The sequence below is a fragment of the Cherax quadricarinatus genome, chromosome 38 (genome assembly GCF_038502225.1).
Source record: "Cherax quadricarinatus isolate ZL_2023a chromosome 38, ASM3850222v1, whole genome shotgun sequence".
NCBI classification, from domain to species: Eukaryota; Metazoa; Arthropoda; class Malacostraca; order Decapoda; family Parastacidae; genus Cherax; species Cherax quadricarinatus.
The window spans coordinates 5,007,504-5,033,416 of NC_091329.1; the positions used below are offsets into that span (position 1 = coordinate 5,007,504).

Here is a 25,913-nt window from a genome sequence, read left to right on the forward strand (position 1 = left end):
GAGCTGCATCAAGGACACCGTGACACGAGTACCTTGATTATAAAGGAAATTTCAGCTGGCTGAGTCCCTCTTGCTCGGTAAACTCCTCGACTTTATATTTGCAGTTGTTGATATGGTCAGGTCACCTGCTCCTCTCCTGCTGTACCAGAATTTTTAAAGGAGACGACCGGTTAGTCAGCGGAAGGCCTCGCTCAGATGGACAAAAGCTCTAGCTGTGGGTCATCATATGACAAAGACCAACTTCAGAAAACATTTGTCCTGTTTTCTGACAAACCTTACCTTGCCTAACCTCTCCTGCGATCCTCACTCTACTTACACACATATATTCTCACTTATTTTTTCATATACTCTGCATTGACTTGAAAAAACTTGGTCTCCAGTGAAATATTGTTGCAGGGAAGTGGCCATTCTGTCTAAGTGTCTTTGTTTTGCAACTTTTCGATATTATCTTCTACAACTATCTGAGATCAGGACGTAACTAACAGAACAATGTTACTGCCGGAGTATACAGTACTTCCTATGGTAGTTGTGACCAACTGTATATCGGCGACATCTCAAGCGATCTAAACACTAGAATATAAAAGTTTACGTAAGTCGTAACGAACGACTGTCAGTGAATGAACAGAATAATGAATGGAGACTCGAACCGTGGTCCTTGCAGGTAGCAGATGTACCACTGAGCTACGAGGCTTAACAGTCACTCATTATGGCCTTGAGGAATACGAAAATATATGTACTATGAAAGCCTCTTTAGCTGTGTGAAGGAACTGTTGGATCCAGCTGGTGTCTTCTGAGGTAGACGCGTCACACAACTGCTGCTTGGGAAACTTTCCTGTTGGTGAGCTTCATAGCGGTACAACGCTGGACCTGTTACCTGTTAGGACCACGTCCCCGTCCCTTCCTCTGTTGATGCATTGACGGTAGAGAGAGAGAGGAGACAGAGTGGAGAGGGATGTCAGTGTTACAACTTGGAGTGGGTTACATTATTATTGAGTGTGTGTTAATGTGTTCACCTTGACATTATCTTCCATCGTGTCACTTTCTACCGTGCTTCCTGCCTACCTCTACCTGTTCTCTCCTCCTGATGGTGGTGCTGTTGCATCTTTGTTTATCAGGCTGTGTTCGTCTCTTGTTCTCTCCTCGGTGTTCATCTCTTGCTTTTCTCTGACTTTGTTCACTATTGTTTTCTTATTGTGTTCACTGGTGTTCTCTCCTGATAGTGATCGAGAAAGAGAGAGAGAGAGAGAGAGAAAGGCAGGCAGGCTATATAAAACTTATAATAATGGTAATTATACATTGCTTAATGGTTGAAATAATTAGTGATTTATTCAAATTTTCATTATTATTATTATTATTATTATTATTATTATTATTATTATTCCTCTTTATCTTGCTTTCCTTCTTCCTCGCATACCTGAGAGTAGATGTCGGTGGTTGTAGCATGCACACACACAAAAAGTGACTTAGGCAAGATTGGCCTACATTCCAGCAGAGGTGGCCTTGTACCCGAGAGTAATCATTAGGGTACCCTAGCATGTGTATGTCTTAGATATGACGACTCACAGCTCCTGCACGTCTTAGATGTGAAGGCTCACAACTGTTTTATATATACATCTTGAAATGTCTCATTTTCTCTGTGCCATAGACATGAATTCTTGTAGCAAATCTTGAAGAATGTCAGATCATGCTTGCTAGGAAACACGTGTGTTGGGAGGACTCTGCCTGGTGTTTGCTGGTCCGGTATAAGGCCAGTTGACGTGTTCGCTAGTGGTGTGCTTGTATAGTTTTTATGACATGTTTGTAGCCACAGGAACAGAGCTATTTGTTCGCTATATTATTGTTTAAAAATTTAAAAAATGTATGGAAGTGTTCGAAAGATGGCCTGAACCGAACTGAAGGGACTCACAAGTATGGACCTAGTAATGGCCAGGTATGCGCGAAAGGTGTGGAGGTGTGAGAGAGAGGCACGGTGGGAACGACTTAGTTTCTACCCCTGGTTCTTGACATTTGGTCAGCCTTGGCTTCTTGCTGCCTCCTGCCCTTACCTCCCTCCACCTCCTTACTCTCTCTCTCCCTCCTTATTATCTTCCTGCTTCACCTCCCTGTTTCCTCCCGGCTTGCTCCCTTCTTCCCGCCTCCTCCCTCACCCTCTCTTTCTGCGGCACACCCCGTTTTTCTACTTTTCATTTCTTCGCTTTCTCCTCTTCTCTCTTACCCGTCCCTCTACCCCAGCTCTTCATCCCTTCCCATCACCCTCCCGCTCTTATCAATGCCCCTTTCCCTTTCTCACCATTCTTCTCCGCTTCCATCTTATTTTTTCCGCACCCTCATTCCTTTAATCTCTCTCTCTCTCTCTCTCTCTCTCTCTCTCTCTCTCTCTCTCTCTCTCTCTCTCTCTCTCTCTCTCTCTCTCTCTCTCTCTCTCTCTCCAGGCCTGGGTTATCTATGTGGCACTGATGACACTGTCCAAGACTTACTAACCAGTCACACGTAGGGTCACAGATGAATCAAGGAAGCTGCATAATCAGACTCAATTATCTGTTTTAACTTAATTATTCACACTGTCCGCAGTGTATTGTGTAATTCCTATTGGGATCTGCACGTTTGTATAGAATTGAAAGTGTTCGTCTGCAGACTGTCTTAGGGTTTTACCAGTGTGGTAGCACCAGGACCTACGCAGACTTGAGCCTGTCCCCTCTGCTTCGTTTCCTACACTGCCACTTCTCTCCTATCACTTCCCGCACCCCCTTCTCTCTAGACCACTTCCCCCTTCACCTCCCTCCTTGTCAGGGGGAGAGGAGGGGGTCGACCCGCCCGCCACACAGGTATTAGTGGCCACATGTCTTAGTGTCTTGTTGAGTGCCTCACTGTGTGTGTCTCAGTGCCTCACTGTGTGTCTCAGTGCCTTACTGTGTGTCTCAGTGCCTCACTGTGTGTATGTCTCAGTGCCTCAATGTGTGTCTGTCAGTACCTTACTGTGTGTCTCTCAGTGTCTGTCTCATTCTTTCAACATCTCGCCTACTGCGGCTCTCTCAGTGCCTCTGTTAGTTTCCCCTATTTTGTTTATCCCAGTGCCTAACCTAAAGAGTCCTTCTGTGCACATGACAATTCCTCTTTCAGTGCCTTCGTCAGGCAGTAATTCCCATTATTATCCAGGTGTATTAGTGCCTGCTACAGTGCCAATGTTAGTAGTTTCAAATGTCTAAGGATGTCCACCTATAGGAGCAGTGCCTTAACTCGTTATTTCATGAACTCCTGCGTGAATTGAATTTCTCCTGCATGTCTTTCACCTTCAGAGGATACAGATCACTGCGTAAGCAATAATCTGTATCCTCTCCATTGTTTACTGGCATACTTCCAGTCTTACTTGAGGCAGTGTCTCCAGGTATCTGTAGGAAAACAAACATGCTATCATAACGACAGGTGTTCCCTAGTTCGGGAGTTGGTTCCTCGAGTATTATGACTATATAGTTTTTATCTGGAAAGTCTTGGATAATCCCCTCGCAGGTGGCCACTGTGAGAGAGGATCCAAGTACAGTACTGCCGACTATAGTGAAGAAAAATATACACTAGATTGGTTGTAATTATAACAATTTTTTAAAGGGGTGGACCGGTGAGCTAGTGGAAGGCCTCGGTCAGATGAATAAAAGCTCCAGCTCTGGGTCATCATATGACTAAGACCGCATCAGGAAACAATTGTCATGTTTCCTGACAAACCTTACTTATAGTGAAGAAAAGGCACGAGTTGTAAAGCAAGTTTTTACTCTGGCAACGTTTCGCTCCGTGTAGTTTCATCAAGTCGTGACTTGGTAGGACTCTACAAAGAGCGAAATGCTGTCGCAACAAAAGCTTGTTCTGTAACCTGTTCCTCGCCTCTGTGAGTGATTTTCTTGACCACTGGAAATCCAGAGTCGATCATGTGTTGTTTTGGCACAGTGGCTAACAATCCCGGACAGAAACTCGATACAGTTGATTCAGGTTGAATCAACTCGTATTTCGAAATGATACAGGAAGTCACTGGTTTAATGATCAAATTGTAGAGTTGAGTGCTTCTTGAAGATGGAGTGAGTACGGTGAGAGTACTGCATTGAGTACTCCTCGTAGATCATGGAGTGAGGAGTGCTGGGAGTGCACCCCAGTTGTTAGTAGAGAGTGCGACAAGCTTGTACTCTGTGAGTGTTGCAAGGCAGGAAGCACACCGCACACCTTGACGACTTTGATTGGAAAGAATTGAGTTTAATTATAGCCGTAACAGCTATGTGGCTGTACTTGATGAAGCGGTGATGACACAGGTATGTGTGTGTGTGTACTCACCTAGTTGTACTCACCTAGTTGAGGTTGCAGGGGTCGAGTCCTAGCTCCTGGCCCCGCCTCTTCACTGGTCGCTACCAGGTCACTCTCCCTGAACCTTGAGCTTTATCATACCTCTGCTTAAAGCTATGTATGGATCCTGCCTCCACTACATCGCTTCCCAAACTATTCCACTTCCTGACTACTCTGTGGCTTAAGAAATACTTCCTAACATCCCTGTGATTCATCTGTGTCTTCAACTTCCAACTGTGTCCCCTTGTTGCTGTATCCCATCTCTGGAACATCCTGTCTTTGTCCACCTTGTCAATTCCTCTCAGTATTTTGTATGTCGTTATCATGTCATGTGCGTGCGCGCGTGTGTGTGTGTGTGCGTGTGTGTGTGTGTGTGTGTGTGTGTGTGTGTGTGTGTGTGTGTGTGTGTGTGTGTGTGTGTGTGTGTGTGTGTGTGTGTGTGTGAACATAACAGGTCCTGCCTGCACCACGGACTGTCTTATATTTCTCCTTCATTTCCCCCTCACCACCTTCCTTCCTCATACGAGGTCATCATCTCAACCTCGTCATCATCTCAACACGATCATCACCTCCCCGACATCTCCACTAGTCACTTCTCACTCACTCTCTCTCCTCAATCCTCCAGCCTTTCCCAATAATTTTTTTCCACTTGTCGTTTACTTCATTCTTTCCTTTACAACCCATCATTTTCCTTCCGTCTTCCATTTTCTTATGATTCAGCACCTCTTTTTGGCTATTAAATTAAGTTTTGACGATCTTGAGGAATTAACTGGTTGACATATTCATCTCTTCTCCCAGTGTGATTCAGAGTACCTATTAAATACTAACACCTTTGAATAAGAGTGAATTGGGAACTGCACATTCCCAGGCTGGACTCAAGTCCTCGAGGATTCAAGACTATAGTGAAACCACTTCGGGGAACAGCGGTGTTGGAGGAGTGACGTGATGGCTTTAAGACGGAGCAAGAGCGTGGCTGGGCCGGGGTTGAGTGAGAATAAGAAGAGCAGCTTCAGCAGGGAGGTGTGGTCATCGTTGGCCTTGCTCACCTCCCTGCCCAGGGCTCACTTCTCGCGCAAGAAGACACACCATCACCACTACAACAAAAACAACAACAACAACAACAATACTCACTACATTCCCAACAATCACTACAACCCTAATCACCACAACCCTAATCACCACTACAACTCCAACCATTACCACAACCCCAACCATGTCTACAGCCCCAACTACCATTACTCCAACAATAACAACTACCAGCACCAGCAGCAGCAACAAGCTTCCTCTCGTTCGTCAACTTCGCGACACTCGGCGTCCCTGAAGACGGTAAGCTTTCCAAATAACGGCGCTTCTCAACGCCATGTATATGTCCAAAAATGTTTATCTCAATCTAACAGTGCATTTCACATAAAAAAAACTGCCTTTCCTCTTTATCCGAGTTCCATTTCTATCTCAGCTGTGCACTAAGTTCACCTGCACTGGTGCACAAGTTACTCAGAAAGTTACAAGTACCATTATCTTTTTTACCCCCTTTTACCAGTAAGAGTACTTGCCGAGGGTCTCTATATATATATATATATATATATATATATATATATATATATATATCTATATATATATATATAGATGTCGTGCCGAATATGTAAAACTTGCGATCTTGGCTTGTTAGGTAAGCCACATATGCAACAGTTAGGTATCTTTATTTCGAAACGTTTCGCCTACACAGTAGGCTTCTTCAGTCGAGTACAGAAAAGTTGATAGAAGCAGAAGATACTTGAAGACGATGTAATCAGTCCATCACCCTTAAAGTTTTGAGGTGGTCAGTCCCTCAGTCTGGAGAAGAGCATTGTTCCGTTGTCTGAAACAATATGAAGTTGAAGTGACAGGATGGAGCCTTAAATAGTGCCAGGAGGTGAGACGTAGGTTGCTTTGGGAGGGCAGGTCCCTCTCAAACCCAGCCGTTCTCACTAGTAGAGGTTGTCGAAGTTGATGGTCTGTACCAAGGGTATCTTGGTACTTCAACTTCATATTGTTTCAGACAACGGAACAATGCTCTTCTCCAGACTGAGGGACTGACCACCTCAAAACTTTAAGGGTGATGGACTGATTACATCGTCTTCAAGTATCTTCTGCTTCTATCAACTTTTCTGTACTCGACTGAAGAAGCCTACTGTGTAGGCGAAACGTTTCGAAATAAAGATACCTAACTGTTGCATATGTGTCTTACCTAACAATCTGTCGGTATTTTATACCATTTTAATGTTCGATCTTGGCTTAAATAGCAATGCTCATCTTGCCATATAAGAGAAGCGAAAATTTGTGTATGCAAAAATTTCGCAAAAATCATTCTGAACGTAGTAAAAAAAAATATATTTCACTGTGTTTGTTTAGTATTAAATTATTGTAAACGTATCTAAAATATATTTAGTTGGATTAGGCTAAAATAAATTGCGCTTGTTATAATAAGGTTAGGTAAGTTTTCTAAGATTCTTTTGTTGCAAAATTATAAATTTTTACATTAACATTAATGAAAAAATATATCTTTAAACGTATAAGAGAAAATTTTAGAAAGGACTTAATTTTAAATGAGTTCTTGCTAATTTACCAGTTTTACCTATTAGGCACGATATATATATATATATATATATATATATATATATATATATATATATATATATATATATATATATATATATATATATATATATATATATATATATATATATATAGCTAGCATGAGGGTGTTAAAAACTTGGCTGGAAGTGGTTTTGCTGAGGCGAGGTGGATGACGTGTGCACTTTCTCCTGCCCTCAAACCTCACACTCTTATCACATGCCCTCACATCAATTATATATATATATATATATATATATATATATATATATATATATATATATATATATATATATATATATATATATATATATATATATATATATATACACGTACGCACACACACACACACACACACACACATATATATATATATATATTATATATATATTATATATATATATAATATATTTTTTATTTATATTATCACACCGGCCGATTCCCACCAAGGCAGGGTGGCCCGAAAAAGAAAAACTTTCACCATCATTCACTCCATCACTGTCTTGCCAGAAGGGTGCTTTACACTACAGTTTTTAAACTGCAACATTAACACCCCTCCTTCAGAGTGCAGGCACTGTACTTCCCATCTCCAGGACTCAAGTCCGGCCTGCCGGTTTCCCTGAATCCCTTCATAAATGTTACTTTGCTCACACTCCAACAGCACGTCAAGTATTAAAAACCATTTGTCTCCATTCACTCCTATCAAACACGCTCACGCATGCCTGCTGGAAGTCCAAGCCCCTCGCACACAAAACCTCCTTTACCCCCTCCCTCCAACCCTTCCTAGGCCGACCCCTACCCCGCCTTCCTTCCACTACAGACTGATACACTCTTGAAGTCATTCTGTTTCGCTCCATTCTCTCTACATGTCCGAACCACCTCAACAACCCTTCCTCGCCGTCACCGACACTATAGAACGCAACACTGGAAACTACAAAATTTCAAAAACATTGGCATACATGATACTTAAGCAGCACCAACCCAACAACACAGGAGTCACATGATTTCAACGTCTACCCGTCCTCATTATAGGCAGAGGTTGTTTTGATAAGGACCTGCCTCGCATGGGCCAGTAGGCCTTCTACAGTGTTCCTCCATTCTTATGTTCTTATGACATTCCTCAGGTCACGTGCGTCACACCTCACTCTCCGCCTATATATATAATGCCTTTCTACCTCTGTATGTTAGAAGTGATCAAGGTCCCAGGACCGAAACGTTTTCTAATAAATATGTCATTGTGTTTGCTTACGTGTCTTTCTAAACCAACTTGTCGGTATTTATTATATATATATATTATATATATATATATATATATATATATATATATATATATATATATATATATATATATATATATATATATATATATATAAAAGGCACGTTGTTTATATTTTACTTTACTATGGGATCCACTTCAGCAGAACCTGACTGAAAAAAAAAATGTAAGATCTTGGTATATTCACCAGTAAAACTTTGTGATGTTCAGAACTGCCCACCATATAATACATCTTGCATATATTGGCCGCCTCACTCAAGTCACACGATGTAACTATATCAAAGGTTCATTAATACTTATAATTTGGCGAATAAGACTCATGTACGATACCTGGGTATCTTCTTCTCAGAGGCGTTTCGCCCACCAGGGGTGTTATCAGTCAAATCATTAGAGCGATATACCTTTTCCCATTCCTGATGGACGAAACATCTCAGAAACGAAGATTCCCGGGTGTTGTGCATGTGTCTTATTCAATGTCATGTAAGTCAGGTATATGAAGTAAGTCAGATGCATTAACCAGGTCAGGTACATGAAGGTGAAACAACTTTAAGACGAAGGTATATATACACTCACTCAAGTTTACTCTGGTCGCACGAGAAGTTGCAATGGTTGAAACAACGATTTTGGTTGACAATGTTGACAACGTCCTTCATACCTGAAGGATGCTGCCAACGATTTCCCTCGTTAAAAGAGGACACAATTTCGTATTAAAACGGAACGAAACCTGCTTGAGAGTTGTGTTCTAAGTAGCCTTAGTGTCGAAATGTTTCGCTCTACTTCAAGCCGTCTTCAGTCGAATATAACACTGGAGACAGTGCTGTTCTAAATTAAAAGGTTTAAATAATAGGATATTACGAGGACCCCAATGGAAATAAGTCACTTTGACTTTTTTTTTAGTTATCCTACGTAATTTACATTACCCATGATAATTCTACCTATGTATACCTGTGCCTAAATAAACTTACACATTGTGTTACTCATCAAACATGGTCCATACTGCATATCGTTTAAAACATAATATTAATAATAATAATAATAATATTGGTCCAGGATCGACCGTAACGTCGCCTAACATTTCTTCTCCAAGGTGTGGATTATTTGTGATGCTGGGAAGGATGATGTCAGATTCATCCGGGGATGATGTGCTGGTTGAAGAATGGGAGAGAGGAGGAATGTCACTGTCATCATCTGTGGCCATTGGGTGGGTGGGAGGGGGAGTAATTTTTGTACAGCGGTCGGGTATAATTTCGCAGTCCTGAGCCTCCATTATATTATCCCAGATTTAGTCACTGCCAAATTATTGGAAGCTCAGTCATTGCCAAATTTTAATAATAATAATAACTTTATTGGAAGCTCAGTCATTGCGAAATTATTATAAGTTCAGTCACTGTCAGATTATTCTAAGTTCAGTCACTGTCAGACTATTTTAAATTGAGTCACAGCCACATGTGGGTGATGTCAGTGTGAACCTGGACTAGTTTCACCCCTGACATCTGGTGTGCACTGATACCGACCTTTATAGATTCTATTGTCTCATTGTAAAAGTTCGAGCATAAAGTTAACCTTTAATAATAATAATAATGACATGTTTTTTTAACTGACATTTTTACTCGTAGTAAAAAACGCAAGTTACCGCCTGAAAATATTTTGTCTTATCGTTTTCTATGGAGTTAATAATAATAATAATAATAATAATAATAATAATAATAATAATAATAATTGCAGTGGATGCACTCAGTCATCTCAGTAGACATTGTTTCATTTAGTGGATGCACTCAACCGTTAAGTGGATGTACTGGTTGTCTTCTTAAACAGCGTTGTTCTGTTATGTATCATTATATTGTTTCATTATAATGTTTGTGGTATTTTAGTCACCTCTTACGACACCCATGGCTTACAGAGGAAGAATTTTGTTCCACTTGGACATGGAGATAAGAGGAGATAAAGAAGAACAAGAACTATTAAGAAAATAGAAGAAAACCCAGATGAGTGTGTAAATATATATGCATGCACATGTATGTTTAGTGTGGCGTAAGTATAAGTACAAGTAGTATGATACACCTGTTGACCAGCGTGTTTTATGAGACAGAAAAATGACACCATCAACCCTACCATCATGTAAAATAATTACAGGTTTCCGTTTCACACTCAGCTGGACGGTAGTACCTCCCTGGGTGGTTGCTGTCTACCAACCTACTACCTACGATATATATATATATATATATATATATATATATATATATATATATATATATATATATATCTATATATATATATATATATATATATATTATTGTAATCATGGACGAATGGTATTTAATCAATAACAACGCTGTGACTAGCCGAGGACTCGGGGCCCATGTCGTTTTGTCCCGCCTCACGGTGAGCAAAAATCACTTGACGCTTTAACCCACAGGATCACCAAATCCTACAAGAATCACACACCCAGCAGAGCTAGGTGTTTTACCGTGATCCGAGGACATACGGTGGTGTGGGTGCCTCAAAGCTAATTTCACTCTACTATTCGTTTGGTGTACTAGTATATATATTACTGTAACCATGAACAAGTGATATTTAATGAATAACAACACTGCGACTAGCCGAGGACTCGAACCTATGTCATTTCGGAATAATATATATACTGCTCGTGGAGGCTAGTACACCAAACGGGGAGTAAAATGAAATTAGCTCCGAGGCACCCACACCACAATATGTCATCGGATCACGGTAAAGCATCTAGCTCTGCTGGGTGTGTGATTCTTGTAGGATTTGGTGGTCATGTGGGTTAGAGCGTCATGTGATTTCTGTTCACCATGAGGCGGGCCAAAACGACATGGGTTCGAGTCCTCGGCTAGTCGCAGTGTTGTTATACATATATGAATATTTCCTGTACTTCATTTGTCTCAAAGTTCTAGAGAAGCCTAATAAGCCAACCAGTAAATTTGATTGTTATATTCACTTTACATGGTTAACTGTTGTATTTCATCGTTTATGCGACTCTTGCAGTTTCATACATTTATCTTTAGAAATCTTACCTTTATAGGCTAATTTTCATTACTTTATTCTTTTTGTACAGAGTTCCCGCGAAGTGCATATGAGAGCCCTGAGTGACCTACAGGCAGCAACCTCGCGCCTTCCTCATCCAGGTGAGTTATCCCCTTAAACTATGTATTGTTCATCCAGGTGAGTTATCCCCTTAAACTAATTATTCCTTCACACATAGGAAGCGAGAATTATTATTATTATTATTATTATTATTATTATTATTATTATTATAAAAACTAAGCGCCAAATCCTTACAAACGAGAAAGGTGCATGAAAAGGAAGAATAAAGGGAGATGAAGTGGATGGAAAAATAATGATTGAAAGCCGTATGGAAGGAGAAGGAAGAGCGAGACAGAATATACAGAAGGGTGAAGGAAGAAGAGTAACGAGTGGAAGAGAGAGACAGAGAATATATTAAAGAGGAGGGAGGGAGAAAGGTGTGGAAGGAAGACGTGGAGACAGAATGAATGGAAGAAGGAGTGAAGGGAGAATTAAAGGGGTAGTGTCAGCGTGGGGTCGTCCCTCGTGTTTACATGTAGTCAGCGCCCGTCATGGTGACGTCAGAATCCGGCTGAAGACGCTGCTGTATTGGCCTTATGTCTGAGTCTTGCCTTCATTGATTTTTTAATAGATTTTAACACTGACGGGTGTGAACATAGATACAATATTTGTAAATAATTTCGCCGAGTTTGCAGGTTCAGTCCTGCTGGGGACTGAGAGGTATATAGCAAGATATACCTGCAACTGAGTTATGTACGATATTTGTGTTGTCAGCCATGTTGCCTCCAGTGATATAGCGTGACGTCAGAGTCGGCGGTCATGTTGCATTTAGTGATAGCATGACGTCAGAGTCGGTGGTCATATTGCCTCCAGTGATAGCATGACGTCACAGTCGGAGGCCATGTTGCCTCCAGTGATATAGCGTGACGTCAGAGTCGGCGGTGATGTTGCCTTTAGTGATAGCATGACGTCAGATTCGGCGGCCATGTTGCCTCTAGTAATAACGTCATATCATAATGACGTCAGAGTCAGCGGCCATGTTGCCTTCAGTGATGACGTCAGAATCGGCTGCCTCCAGTGACGTCAGAGTCGGCTGCCTCCAGTGATGACGTCATAGCTTGACGTCAGAGTCGGAGGCCATGCTGCCTCAGTGATGTCATAGCGTGACGTCGGCGTCGCGGGAAAATCCATTTTGAGCTCTGGGTGGTCCTGGCCAGTCGTTCCTTCATTATCATCAGACTTATTCAGAGTTTGACCATGTTCTGTGACCATTTTGCTCTTATAAGAGATATTTCATGGTTCCTGGAGCAGCGATGTGTTATAAGGAAAGTTAAGGTGAGTGAGGATGATCAATAGTCTTGAACCTTGATCATGGCCTCGTTCATGACCTTGGTCATGACGGTGACCTTGCCAGGCACACCCACGCCCAGACTAACCCATTATTACACCCACACTCCACACCCACTCTTACTCCCAGGGAAGGAAGGAAAGTAGAAAAGAGAAGAGGGTAGTTAGGGAGGAGAAGAGGGTAGTTAGGGAGAGGAAGAGGGTAGTTAGGAAGGGGGAAGAGGGTAGCTAGGGATGGAAATACTACCACCTGTCACTATTAACATTTATAAATACTTAGTATAATAGAATATTGAGAGAAGTACATTGAGGGAGGGAGGTGATCAGTGTAAGATATCTGGACAGATCCGTCACGCTGAGTTATTGGAAAGGTTTGTGAATGGGGGCACGTAATATATTGAGCTCAAAGAATACTTGCTTACACTGTAAGTCTTTGGCTCGCAACACTACTAATACGTGCACTGCAGTCAGTGGTGCACTGCAGTGAATGGAACACAGAACTTACTAGAGCCCTGCCTCACCAACGGAACAGCAGCATTGCCTTGCAGCGTGACTGGTAACTCACAAGTCTTATCTCTACCTTCCTTCTCTTGTGCATATGAAGGTTCCACGCTTACCGAGGTCACATATGCTCGATTGTAACCAGATATAAACATGTAAATAGTTCATTACCAGTGTAACCTGTTCAGCAGTCAAAACTTTGCTGCCCAGTTCCTGGACCATTATATGCCTCTGTAATCTTTTGACTACCGCCCACAGGCTGGGTGTATATTAGATATATTAAACTAAGAGGTGAAAATGCCGTCTCATAATACAAGGGAACTTTTCACACAAAGATAACTTGGACAACAACACACAAGAGGGAAAGGTAGTTAGGGAAAGAGGGAGGGTAGTTTAGGAGAGATGGAGGGTAGTTAGGGATAGTAGGAGAGTAGATTGAGAGGGAGGGGTGATTAGGAAGGGAAGGACTATATATTAAGAAGGATGATGTGTATATATATATATATATATATATATATATATATATATATATATATATATATATATATATATATATATATATATATATATATATGTTGTAGTTGAATTGTTCAGAGAACCGACACATTGATAAATTAGACACATGTGCAACTCTTGGGTATCTTTATTGAGGAAACGTTTCGCCACACAGTAGCTTTATCAGTCCATACAAAGGAGAAACTTAAAGAACAGGAGGAAATGAGGTAATCAGTCCCTCAACCTTGAGTCGATGTGGTCAGTCAATCAATCTATTCAAGATTGATGGACTGACCATATAGTATATATATATATATTATTTATTTTTATTTTATTATCACACTGGCCGATTCCCACCAAGGCAGGGTGGCCCGAAAAAGAAAAACTTTCACCATCATTCACTCCATCACTGTCTTGCCAGAAGGGTGCTTTACACTACAGTTTTTAAACTGCAACATTAACACCCCTCCTTCAGAGTGCAGGCACTGTACTTCCCATCTCCAGGACTCAAGTCCGGCCTGCCGGTTTCCCTGAACCCCTTCATAAATGTTACTTTGCTCACACTCCAACAGCACATCAAGTATTAAAAACCATTTGTCTCCACTCCTATCAAACACGCTCACGCATGCCTGCTGGAAGTCCAAGCCCCTCGCACACAAAACCTCCTTTACCCCCTCCCTCCAACCTTTCCTAGGCCGACCCCTACCCCGCCTTCCTTCCACTACAGACTGATACACTCTTGAAGTTATTCTGTTTCGCTCCATTCTCTCCACATGTCCGAACCACCTCAACAACCCTTCCTCAGCCCTCTGGACAACAGTTTTGGTAATCCCGCACCTCCTCCTAACTTCCAAACTACGAATTCTCTGCATTATATTCACACCACACATTGCTCTCAGACATGACATCTCCACTGCCTCCAGCCTTCTCCTCGCTGCAACATTCATCACCCATGCTTCACACCCATATAAGAGCGTTGGTAAAACTATACTCTCATACATTCCCCTCTTTGCCTCCAAGGACAAAGTTCTTTGTCTCCACAGACTCCTAAGTGCACCACTCACCCTTTTCCCCTCATCAATTCTATGATTCACCTCATCTTTCATAGACCCATCCGCTGACACGTCCACTCCCAAATATCTGAATACATTCTCCTCCTCCATACTCTCTCCCTCCAATCTGATATCCAATCTTTCATCACCTAATCTTTTTGTTATCCTCATAACCTTACTCTTTCCTGTATTCACTTTCAATTTTCTTTTGCACACCCTACCAAATATATATATATATATATATATATATATATATATATATATATATATATATATATATATATATATATATATATATATTTATATATATATATATATATATATATATATATATATATATATATATATATATATATATTGGACAGACTGGGAGCCAGAGTCAGGTGGCACTGTTGGAGAGGCGAGAGCCTGAGTCAGGTGGCACTGTTGGAGAGGCGAAAGCCTGAGTCAGGTGGCACTGTTGGAGAGGCGAGAGCCTGAGTCAGGTGGCACTGTTGGAGAGGCGAGAGCCTGAGTCAGGTGGCACTGTTGGAGAGGCGAGAGCCTGAGTCAGGTGGCACTGTTGGAGAGGCGAGAGCCTGAGTCAGGTGGCACTGTTGGAGAGGCGAGAGCCTGAGTCAGGTGGCACTGTTGGAGAGGCGAGAGCCTGAGTCAGGTGGCACTGTTGGAGAGGCGAGAGCCTGAGTCAGGTGGCACTGTTGGAGAGGCGAGAGCCTGAGTCAGGTGGCACTGTTGGAGAGGCGAGAGCCTGAGTCAGGTGGCACTGTTGGAGAGGCGAGAGCCTGAGTCAGATGGCACTGTTGGAGAGGCGAGAGCCTGAGTCAGGTGGCACTGTTGGAGAGGCGAGAGCCTGAGTCAGGTGGCACTGTTGGAGAGGCGAGAGCCTGAGTCAGGTGGCACTGTTGGAGAGGCGAGAGCCTGAGTCAGGTGGCACTGTTGGAGAGGCGAGATCCTGAGTCAGGTGGCACTGTTGGAGAGGCGAGAGCCTGAGTCAGGTGGCACTGTTGGAGAGGCGAGAGCCTGAGTCAGGTGGCACTGTTGGAGAGGCGAGAGCCTGAGTCAGATGGCACTGTTGGAGAGGCGAGAGCCTGAGTCAGGTGGCACTGTTGGAGAGGCGAGAGCCTGAGTCAGGTGGCACTGTTGGAGAGGCGAGAGCCTGAGTCAGGTGGCACTGTTGGAGAGGCGAGAGCCTGAGTCAGGTGGCACTGTTGGAAATTAAAGAATCAACTGAGCCACAAAGACGTTAGAATAGCTCTTTACTCATACGTAACTTCTCTCAGAGGAGCTGCATGAAACAGCTTCCATACACAGTTTCAAGAACATGTACGACGGGAACTGCTAAACCTGTAGGTTTCATACAGACTTGCTGACGTGGCGAGAGATCTCGTGATCTAGTGAGAGTGACCTCTGACCTCGATGCTGCGTCCTGCTCTTACCACCCTTGACCGTGATCTTGACGCGAGACCAACTAACCAAGGTAGACATGAAAGGCTAACTGGAATTAAGCAATCAGGTGAGAGTGACCTATGCTTATTTTATATTATATATATATATATATATATATATATATATATATATATATATATATATATATATATATATATATATATATATTTATATATATATATATGTCGTGCCGAATAGGCAGAACTTGCGATCTTGGCTTAAATAGCAACGCTCATCTTGCCATATAGGACAAGTGAAAATTTGTGTATGCAATAATTTCGCAAAAATCATTCTGAACCTAACGAAAAAAATATATTTCACTGCGTTTGTTTAGTATTAAATTACTGTAAATTTATATAAAATATATTTAGCTGGATTAGGCTAAAATAAATTGTTCTTGTTATAATAAGGTTAGGTAAGTTTTCTAAGATTCTTTTGTTGCAAAATTATAAATTTTTACATTAACATTAATGAAAAAAATATATCTTTAAACGTATAAGAGAAAATTTTAGAAAGGACTTAATTTTAAATGAGTTCTTGCTAATTGACCAGTTTTACATATTCGGCACGACATATATATATATATATATATATATATATATATATATATATATATATATATATATATATATATATATATATATATATATATATATATATATATATATATATATATATATATATATATATATATATATATATATATATATATATATATATATATATATATATATGCGTTTGTAAAAATTAATACGAAATTAACTTCTTTATGAAGAGAAAACGATTTTTTGGGGATTTTTTAAAAAAAATTCTCTCTCTCTCTCTCTCTCTCTCTCTCTCTCTCTCTCTCTCTCTCTCTCTCTCTCTCTCTCTCTCTCTCTCTCTCTCTCTCTCTCTCTCTCTCTGTCTCTCTCTCTGTCTCTCTCTCTGTCTCTCTCTCTGTCTCTCTCTGTCTCTCTCTCTCTGTCTCTCTCTCTCTGTCTCTCTGTCTCTCTGTCTGTCTCTGTCTGTCTCTCTCTCTCTCTCTCTCTCTCTCTCTCTCTCTCTCTCTCTCTCTCTCTCTCTCTCTCTCTCTCTCTCACCTTAAGGAATGCTACTTCCCAAATCTCATCTGTCAATATTGAATTTTCAAAATAGTTGAAAAGTTTTATTTTTCGCAACCCTTTGTGGCGGCTTCCTTTGATGTCATTGTTGGGAGAAAATCTTAAGTCTTAAGTCTGTCACGTTGACGTATTTAGTCTTAAGTCTTAAGCTGTCACGTTGACGTATTTAGTCTTAAGTCTTAAGCTGTCACGTTGACGTATTTAGTTTTAAGTCTTAAGCTGTCACGTTGACGTATTTATGTGTGTTCGTCATTTTCTGTGAAACATTTAGCGACGTACTTTCCATTTTCTGTGAAGCATTTAGCGACGTACTTTCCATTTTCTGTGGCACTTTTAGCGGCATACTTTTCATTTTCTGTAAAACACTTAGCAGTCTTCTCCATTTTCTGTTAGGTACTTACCATTTTCTGTTAAATATTTAGTAGGATACCGTTTTCTGTGCAACATTTTCTCTGGTCGTGACCTGAGCAATGCTTTCTTAGTCTACAGGGACACTGCAGGTCGTCTCGTGTGTTGGAAGACACGCCCAACTATTCCCGAAGGTGATTCAAGGTGTACTTCCTTTGAAGCCTCTCTTATCGTACTTTGACATTAATTCCCTTTAGTTAGGTTAGGATTTTTTTTTAATTAGTGATACCTGATACATCAGTAGTGTGCTGCTACCTTATTCTGTATGATAGTTTGACATTTTGAACAAAAGCTGTTTCCCCTAACATATTCCAACACGCAGGATGAGACTCAAACAAGGTGTTGAAATGTCTCAGCCTGAGCCAGGAGACTTCAGTAGAGGAATGTGTATATCGTCAAGTATTCAGTAAGGGTCCATCAGCTGCTGCAGCTTCAAAGGTTAAGTTATAAGCTAGGCTTGGTCTGGTTAGGCTACGCTAGTTAGGTTAGGTCTGGTTTGCTTAGGTTAGGTTTGGTTTAACTAACTTAACAAACTCCGCCTAACCTAAGTGCATTCATTCCGAATATAAAAAGAAACGTATAGGTATATTCTTAGCCGCCGCCATGTTGACCTCAGAGCTCCACTTCGCGACGTAACAACAGTCGAAGCTCCAATTTCCAGGTCACCTTGATAGTAGTAACTTCGTAACTGTTCCATGACTTAAGAAATCGTAATGGCTAGCTGGTCTAGTGGTTAGCGCGACGGGCTGGAGTTTTGAGACTCTATGACCGCGGGTTCAATCCCGGCCGGGGGTATGGTTCGTAACTGTTAGTACTGTCAGTTAAATCTTGTTCATGCGCAATCTTTGATGATGGTAACTTACTGTTTCAGCGAAGCATTTCACGAAGTCGGTTTTATCGTTATATGTAAAACTATTTGATTGCTACATCAGGGTAACTTTTATCGTTGTGTGTCGGTTAGCACTCAGTTGTTGTAATGTCCATAGGGAGGTTCATAATGAGAGGTGGGTCATACAGCGCCTGGGGGCTGGGAGGTAATCAGGTTTGATTGTCATCTGTTAGATGTTAGGAAAAATGCCGCAAGAGCAGCTAATGAAAACGGACCCAACAGGTTACTGAAGGACAAGGACCTGTTGGGTCTAGTCACCATCGCTGGACCAGTCACCAGCGCTGGACCAGTCACCGGCGCTGGACCAGTCACCAGCGCTGGACCAGTCACCAGCGCTGGACCAATCACGTCACTAGCAATGGACAAGTCCCCTCACTCTTTTCACCACCATTTAGTCTTTGTGTTGTTTACTTAAGGGATATACACACCAAGAGATACATGGATTAGAATAATCATGGTCGGTGGAGAACACGTCACAAATAGCCTTAATGATCCTCCTCATGTAGTTGATAAGCTTCACCGGTTTGAAAACGCTTGCGCGCGCGCGCGTGTGTGTGTGTGTACTCACCTATTTGTGGTTGCAGGGGTCGATTCATAGCTCCTGGCCCCGCCTCTTCACTGATTGCTACTAGGTCCTCTCTCTTCCTGCCCCATGAGCTTTATCATACCTCGCCTTAAAACTATGTATGGTTCCCGCCTCCACTACTTCACTTTCTAGGCCATTCCACGGCCTGACCACTCTATGACTGAAGAAATACTTTCTAACATCCCTTTGATTCATCTGAGTCCTCAACTTCCAATTGTGACCTCTTGTATCTGTGTCCCATCTCTGGAACATCCCGTCTTTGTCCACCTTGTCTATTCCGCGCAGTATTTTATATGTTGTTATCATGTCTCCCCTGACCCTCCTGTCCTCCAGTGTCGTCAGGCCGATTTCCCTCAACCTTTCTTCGTAGGACAATCCCCGTAGCTCTGGGACTAGTCTTGTTGCAAACCTTTGTACCTTCTCTAATTTCTTGACGTGCTTGACTAGGTGTGGATTCCAAACTGGTGCTGCATACTCCAGTATGGGCCTGACGTAAATGGCATACAGAGTCTTGAACGAATCCTAGCTGAGGTATCGGAACGCTATCCGTAGGTTTGCCAGGCGCCCGTATGCTGCAGCAGTTATCTGATTGATGTGCGCCTCAGGAGATATGCTCGGTGTTATACTCACCCCCAGATCTTTTTCCTTGAGTGAAGTTTGCAGTCTTTGGCCAACTAAACTTTGTGTGTGCGGTCTTCTTTGCCCTTCCCCAATCTTCATGACTTTGCATTTGGCAGGGTTAAACTCAAGGAGCCAGTTACTGGACCAGGCTTGTAGCCTGTCCAGGTCTCTTTGTAGTCCTGCCTGATCCTCATCCGATTTGATTCTTCTCATTAACTTCGCATCATCTGCAAACAAGGACACTTCTGAGTCTATCCCTTCCGTTATGTCGTTCACATATACCAAGAACAGCACAGGTCCTAGGACTGACTCCTGTGGAACCCCGCTTGTCACAGGCGCCCACTCTGACACCTCGTCGCGTACCATGACTCGTTGCCTCCCTGTCAGGTATTCTCTGATCCATTGCAGTGCCTTTCCTGTTATGTGTGCCTGATCCTCTAGCTTTTGCAGTAACATCTTGTGAGGAACTGTGTCGAAGGCCTTCTTGCAGTCTAAAAAAATGCAGTCGATCCACCCCTCTCTCTCTTGTCTTACTTCTGTCACCTTGTCATAAAACTCTAGTAGGTTTGTGACACAGGATTTTCCTTCCCTGAAACCGTGCTGGTTGTCAATTATACACTTGTTTCTTTCCAGGTGCTCCACCACTCTCCTCCTGATGATCTTCTCCATGACCTTGCATACTATACACGTTAGTGATACAGGTCTGTAGTTTAGTGCCTCATGTCTGTCTCCCTTTTTAAAAATTGGGACTACATTTGCCATCTTCCATACCTCGGGGAGTTGCGCAGTTTCAAATGATGTGTTGAAGATCTTTGTTAATGGTACACACAATATCTCTGCTCCCTCTTTAAGGACCCACGGAGAGATGTTGTTTGGTCCCACCGCCTTTGAGGTGTCAAGTTCGCACAGCAGCTTCTTCACCTCCTCCTTGGTTATATGTATTTCATTCAGCACTTGCTGGTGTGTGTGTGTGTGTGTGTGTGTGTGTGTGTGTGTGTGTGTGTGTGTGTGTGTGTGTGTGTATATATATATATATATATATATATATATATATATATATATATATATATATATATATATATATATATATATATATATATATATATATATATATATATATGCAATAAGATCACAGTAAACAGGTGATTTCAAAATATGCAAAACAACCACTCTGAAAAGAATAGAGAAATTCCAAGCGCTTTCGTGACTACTCACATTATCAAGGAACTATGAAAGTGAAGCATCCAAGGAAGCTATATAAGGGGTCGGCCAGCACCTCACTATCAGATCCCACAACGGTTAAACACGTGACGCGCGGCGAGCCAACTTGGATAGGTCCTTTGCAAAACTCACCCCCAAGCTATTTATTTGTCCAGTGTATTATTAAATTCTACCCAAATTCTATTAATTATAAATGGATCTAATTTATATAAACCAAAGGAAATATTCATATTATTGTCAAAATGACAATAATATGAATATTTCCTTTGGTTTATATAAATTAGATCCATTTATAATTAATAGAATTTGGGTAGAATTTAATAATACACTGGACAAATAAATAGCTTGGGGGTGAGTTTTGCAAAGGACCTATCCAAGTTGGCTCGCCGCGCGTCACGTGTTTAACCGTTGTGGGATCTGATAGTGAGGTGCTGGCCGACCCCTTATATAGCTTCCTTGGATGCTTCACTTTCATAGTTCCTTGATAATGTGAGTAGTCACGAAAGCGCTTGGAATTTCTCTATTCTTTTCAGAGTGGTTGTTTTGCATATATATATATATACGTATATATACGTATATATATATATATATATATATATATATATATATATATATATATATATATATATATATATATATATATATATATATATATATATATATATTAGAAAGCTTCCATATATTGTTTTTTAAAGTGCATCATCTTATTCCAGTTTGCCTGTACTCACAAACTTTCAGCCTATACTCTGATGTGCTCTTATTGTCCACTGTTAGTGTTTAAAATTTATGAAGGTTTCCGACGCTAGGAATTTATATTATTGATAGGCTAGTGACTAGTACCCTGTCACATGTTTGTTTAATATTGATCGTCAACATTGCCGGTGGCCACGGAGAAAACCGTGAATTTGTGACAAATTTGACCTTGACAGTAACGATAAGGTCACTTAGCGGTGAAAATAAGGCAAGCATACCGTGACACTAAGACAACCTTGACCGTGACACCAAGGCAATATAAGGTCAGTAGCATCACCCAGCCTAGTATGGGAGCACTGATCACCCCGAGAGGAGCCTCTTTGACCTTGAGTTTGGACGACTGTGTTGGCAGAGTCCTGTTGCGGCTCCCATTGATCCTGCCTCTCCCTCACTCTCCCATCATCCTCCCTTCCCTACTCGCTCTCACAGTCTCACTCACTCTCTTGCTCTCCCCCTTACTTCCCTACTCCCTTACTACTCTCTTCCTTCAGCTCCGCCTTCTCACGCATTATTCCACTTCCTCGTTGACCCAATTTCAGCAGCCTCGCGCTAATTTGACCTAGATTTTGAAAGCCGGAAAATAGCGCATTGGCTTTTGTCTTGAAAGTTTTGTATTTTTATTTTAATCTATATTTGGCTTATATTAATTGAATTTGTAGTATATCTTTCTGATGTATATACAGTATGCTCATATATCTTTGATGTATATATAGTATGTTCGTATATATCTGATGTATATACAATACGTATATTCATATTATTACATAAAAAAATAACCACAGACATTAAATAAAAGATTTTTCCTGAGACATTATCAGTGAATAGTCCTTTCCCACATTTTATCCATACTAAGAAGAATAACTTTCAATAAGCAGAGAGCAACAAGTCAGCAGTGAGGCTGTTATGGACGGTCATTGTTGAGAATGATGCAGTGCGTTATCGTCGATTCTCTTTCTAGCGTCAGTAACTCATCACTGTCAGTGAGAATTCATTCTTAACGGGGTGGTGGAAGGGGATAGGGGGGAGGGTTGCGGACAGTAATTCATGGTATACTTAACTCACTGTTCAACTCTCTCATTTGTCACTGTCATTTGCATGGATCACGATGGTGATAGCCTTTTATAGTGACCCCTTAAATCAGTTTCCTTATAGGGGATTATATATTAAAGTTCAGATTTTGCGAAGTGTGGCTCGTAGAGGTCACAGTTGAGTGTCAGTATCAGAGTGGAAGACTGTGGTCACAAAAGAAGCAAGGTTTACAGCACCACAAAACCTGCTTAGGGACAGACAACCCAAGGCAAGATCACAATCTTTGGTCATAGACCAAGGTTACAAGGTCAGGTGCGTTATAATATCAGCTTATTAGCAAGTCAAATTATAGCTAAGGTCAAGTTAAAAGTAGGTCAGTGTTACAGTAGGGTGAAGGTCATGGAGGTAAGTTAGGGTTCAGGTACATATAAATACAATTACAATTATCATACATAGTAAATATATGTAAATACCATAGTATAACAAAAAAGTCAGATAAAGTAACTTATTTCCATTGGGCTCACAGAGATAGTGCAGCATATAATAGGTCAAGGAAGGTAGCAAGGCAGTGTTGAGCTCACAGGACAAGGTCATGATACTAGGTCAAGGTTACCACACCGGAAGCAAAAGCGGCCGTCCAAACTTTCTCAGTTACCCCTTTATTTTTATTTTTTTTTTACCATTTTCTCTATATTGTTGTTTACGGTGTTGCCATTGATCATACATCTTATTGTGATTTTGAAATTTTGAAGCCGACCAAAGGAGCCTATCACACGGATACAAAATTTGGGATCATATGACGTAGTACGTAGCCTTGTGCATTTTCAGATAAACCCATGATTCTTGCACCTGATACTAACACTGCATTGGTAATGAAGGAGAGAGACAGCTGTAAAGCAAGCTGTTATTGGGACAATGCTTCGCTCTATGTAGTGATTGATAAAGCTTTACACAGCTTTAAAACGCTCCACATATTCCTTCTCATTCATGTCGACAACACGGCAGGTGGATATACCGAGAGGTGTATGTTTTTCAGTGTATATACACTGAAAGTGTTGTTTGTGACTGGTGATGAATAGGTTACATGCAGCTCTAATGACCCTCGTGTAGTTGATAGGCTTTAAACAGTTAACAGAGACTAAGATATTTTTTTCAGTCCACGGTAGTAATAGTTGTGGCTTAATAATGGTCCAGGACCGACCCAAACATTTAAAGGTTCGTCTCCTGAGTCTGGGCTCTTTGTTAGTTCCCAGTCATAGTGGGACGGGGACGGGGGTCGAGTCTCTGCTCCAAGCCCCACCCCACCCCATGAAATTTTAACTACTCTGCCTTGGATCAAACTTGATTACCTACCACTATGCAGGTGTTGTAAAACCCCTGTGAATTTCCACATAATAATAATAATAATAGTAATAATAATAATAATTATTATTATTATTGTAATAATTATAATAAGTTTGAAAGGTAGGTAACCTTAAAAAGGAAACACACCATCATTCATTCAATAGCTCTCTTGCCAGAAGTGTTCTGACATCACAGTTCACAAAACCTCCAAACTGTAACATCCTCGCCCCTCCTTCAGAGTGCAATTACTTTACTTCCCACCTCCAGGACTCGAGCCCAGCAAACCGGTTGTCATAGATTTCTTCATAAATGTTTCCTTGCTCACACTCTAACAGCATGTCAAGCCATAAAAACCATATGTCTCCATTTACTCTGAGGTAACACACTCACATAAATCTGCTGAATTGTGAAGACCCTAACACAAAATTTGCTTTACCCCCATCATCAACCTGTCTGGGACGCCCCATGCCCGTCCTTCCCCCTACCTCAGATATACGTACACTCTTGGTCATCCTATTTTGCTCTATTCTCTAAATGTCCATATTACCTTAACAACTTTCTCAGGTCTCTGAATTATACACTAGGTATTCCCACACTCTTCAAATTTCTACGCTCTGAATTCTCTGCATAATATTCACACCCACACATCACTGCTTTCAACCTTTTCCTCGCTGCAACGTTTAAAACCCATGTCTCACATCCATACAACCACGTTGATACCATCACACACTGGTACATTTCCCTTCTTTTTTTGTTTCTGTGTTATTAGTATTGAAATAACACACATTGACAGGAGATAGCGAAAATGTTTTCGGCCTAGCTAGAGACCCTTTTCCAGTTCCTGAAGGCATCTTGCTAGATCGAAAATATATGTGATACCGCATACCTGTAATATGGATTGTTATTGTAATATAATCACGTATGGTTCGCGTATGTTCCGTTCAGTATGTGTATATACAACTTGTGTACGTATATGTACATGTACATAAGTTATACACATTTGTATATATAAATGTTATGTATAGACAGGTGTATATGTATGTGTTATTTAAACCCTTATTGAATTGTAGGTGGGGATTTTAAGCTGCGTCACCCCCAGTTGATAAATAAAGTGAATGAAGGTAAAACAAATGAAGGGGAAGATAGTAGTGCCTGAGAGAGGAAAGTTATCTCAACCAGAGAAGATGTGGGTGAGGGATGTGTAGAGAGGAAGGAGGAGGAGCAGGGTGTAGGGAGGGATGAATATGGTGTGAGGTGTGTAGTGGGAGGAAGGTGTGTAAAGGGCGATAATGGGCAGGGAGGTTTAGTAAGGGAAATAGAGGTGAGGGTGGAAGAGGAGGTGGGTGGCAGGGAGTGAGTTACCTCGCTGTGAACCCTCCCACCCCCCACATGTTTACATCCACCACCATCACCGTACATTATCTGCATTTACTCTCGCCTCCTCTCACACACACGTCTGTTCTTGTGTTTTTCTCCTCCGCTCCTGTTTCCTCTCTTCGTTTGAACTTTATTGGTTTTGTTATTGTGTCTTTATCTCTTCTCTACTTCACTCACCTATACTGAGGAATAATGACCACCAGTGTCAGTGTAACTCTACGGTACTGACTCACCAAGTTACACTGTATTGTGCTCTCATTACTGTGAACAGGATGGAATATAGTGCGTATATATATATATATATATATATATATATATATATATATATATATATATGTCGTGCCGAATATGTAAAACTGGTCAATTAGCAAGAACTCATTTAAAATTTAGTCCTTTCTGAAATTTTCTCTTATACGTTTAAAGATATATTTTTTCATTAATGTTGATGTAAAAATTTTTAATTTTGCACCAGAAGAATCTTAGA

At 41.2% G+C, this 25,913-nt stretch overlaps 1 protein-coding gene across 2 annotated transcripts in view; it reads left to right on the forward strand.

Moving 5' to 3' along the window:
- The window catches only part of LOC128692958 (uncharacterized), a 239,901-nt gene that overhangs the window by 92,021 nt on the left and 121,967 nt on the right, over positions 1-25,913 (forward strand). For both annotated transcript variants that reach the window (XM_053782352.2, XM_053782351.2), the window contains exon 4: positions 11,289-11,358. In XM_053782352.2, coding sequence (XP_053638327.1) covers positions 11,289-11,358 — 70 coding nt within the window. The remainder of the gene's footprint in view (positions 1-11,288; positions 11,359-25,913) is intronic.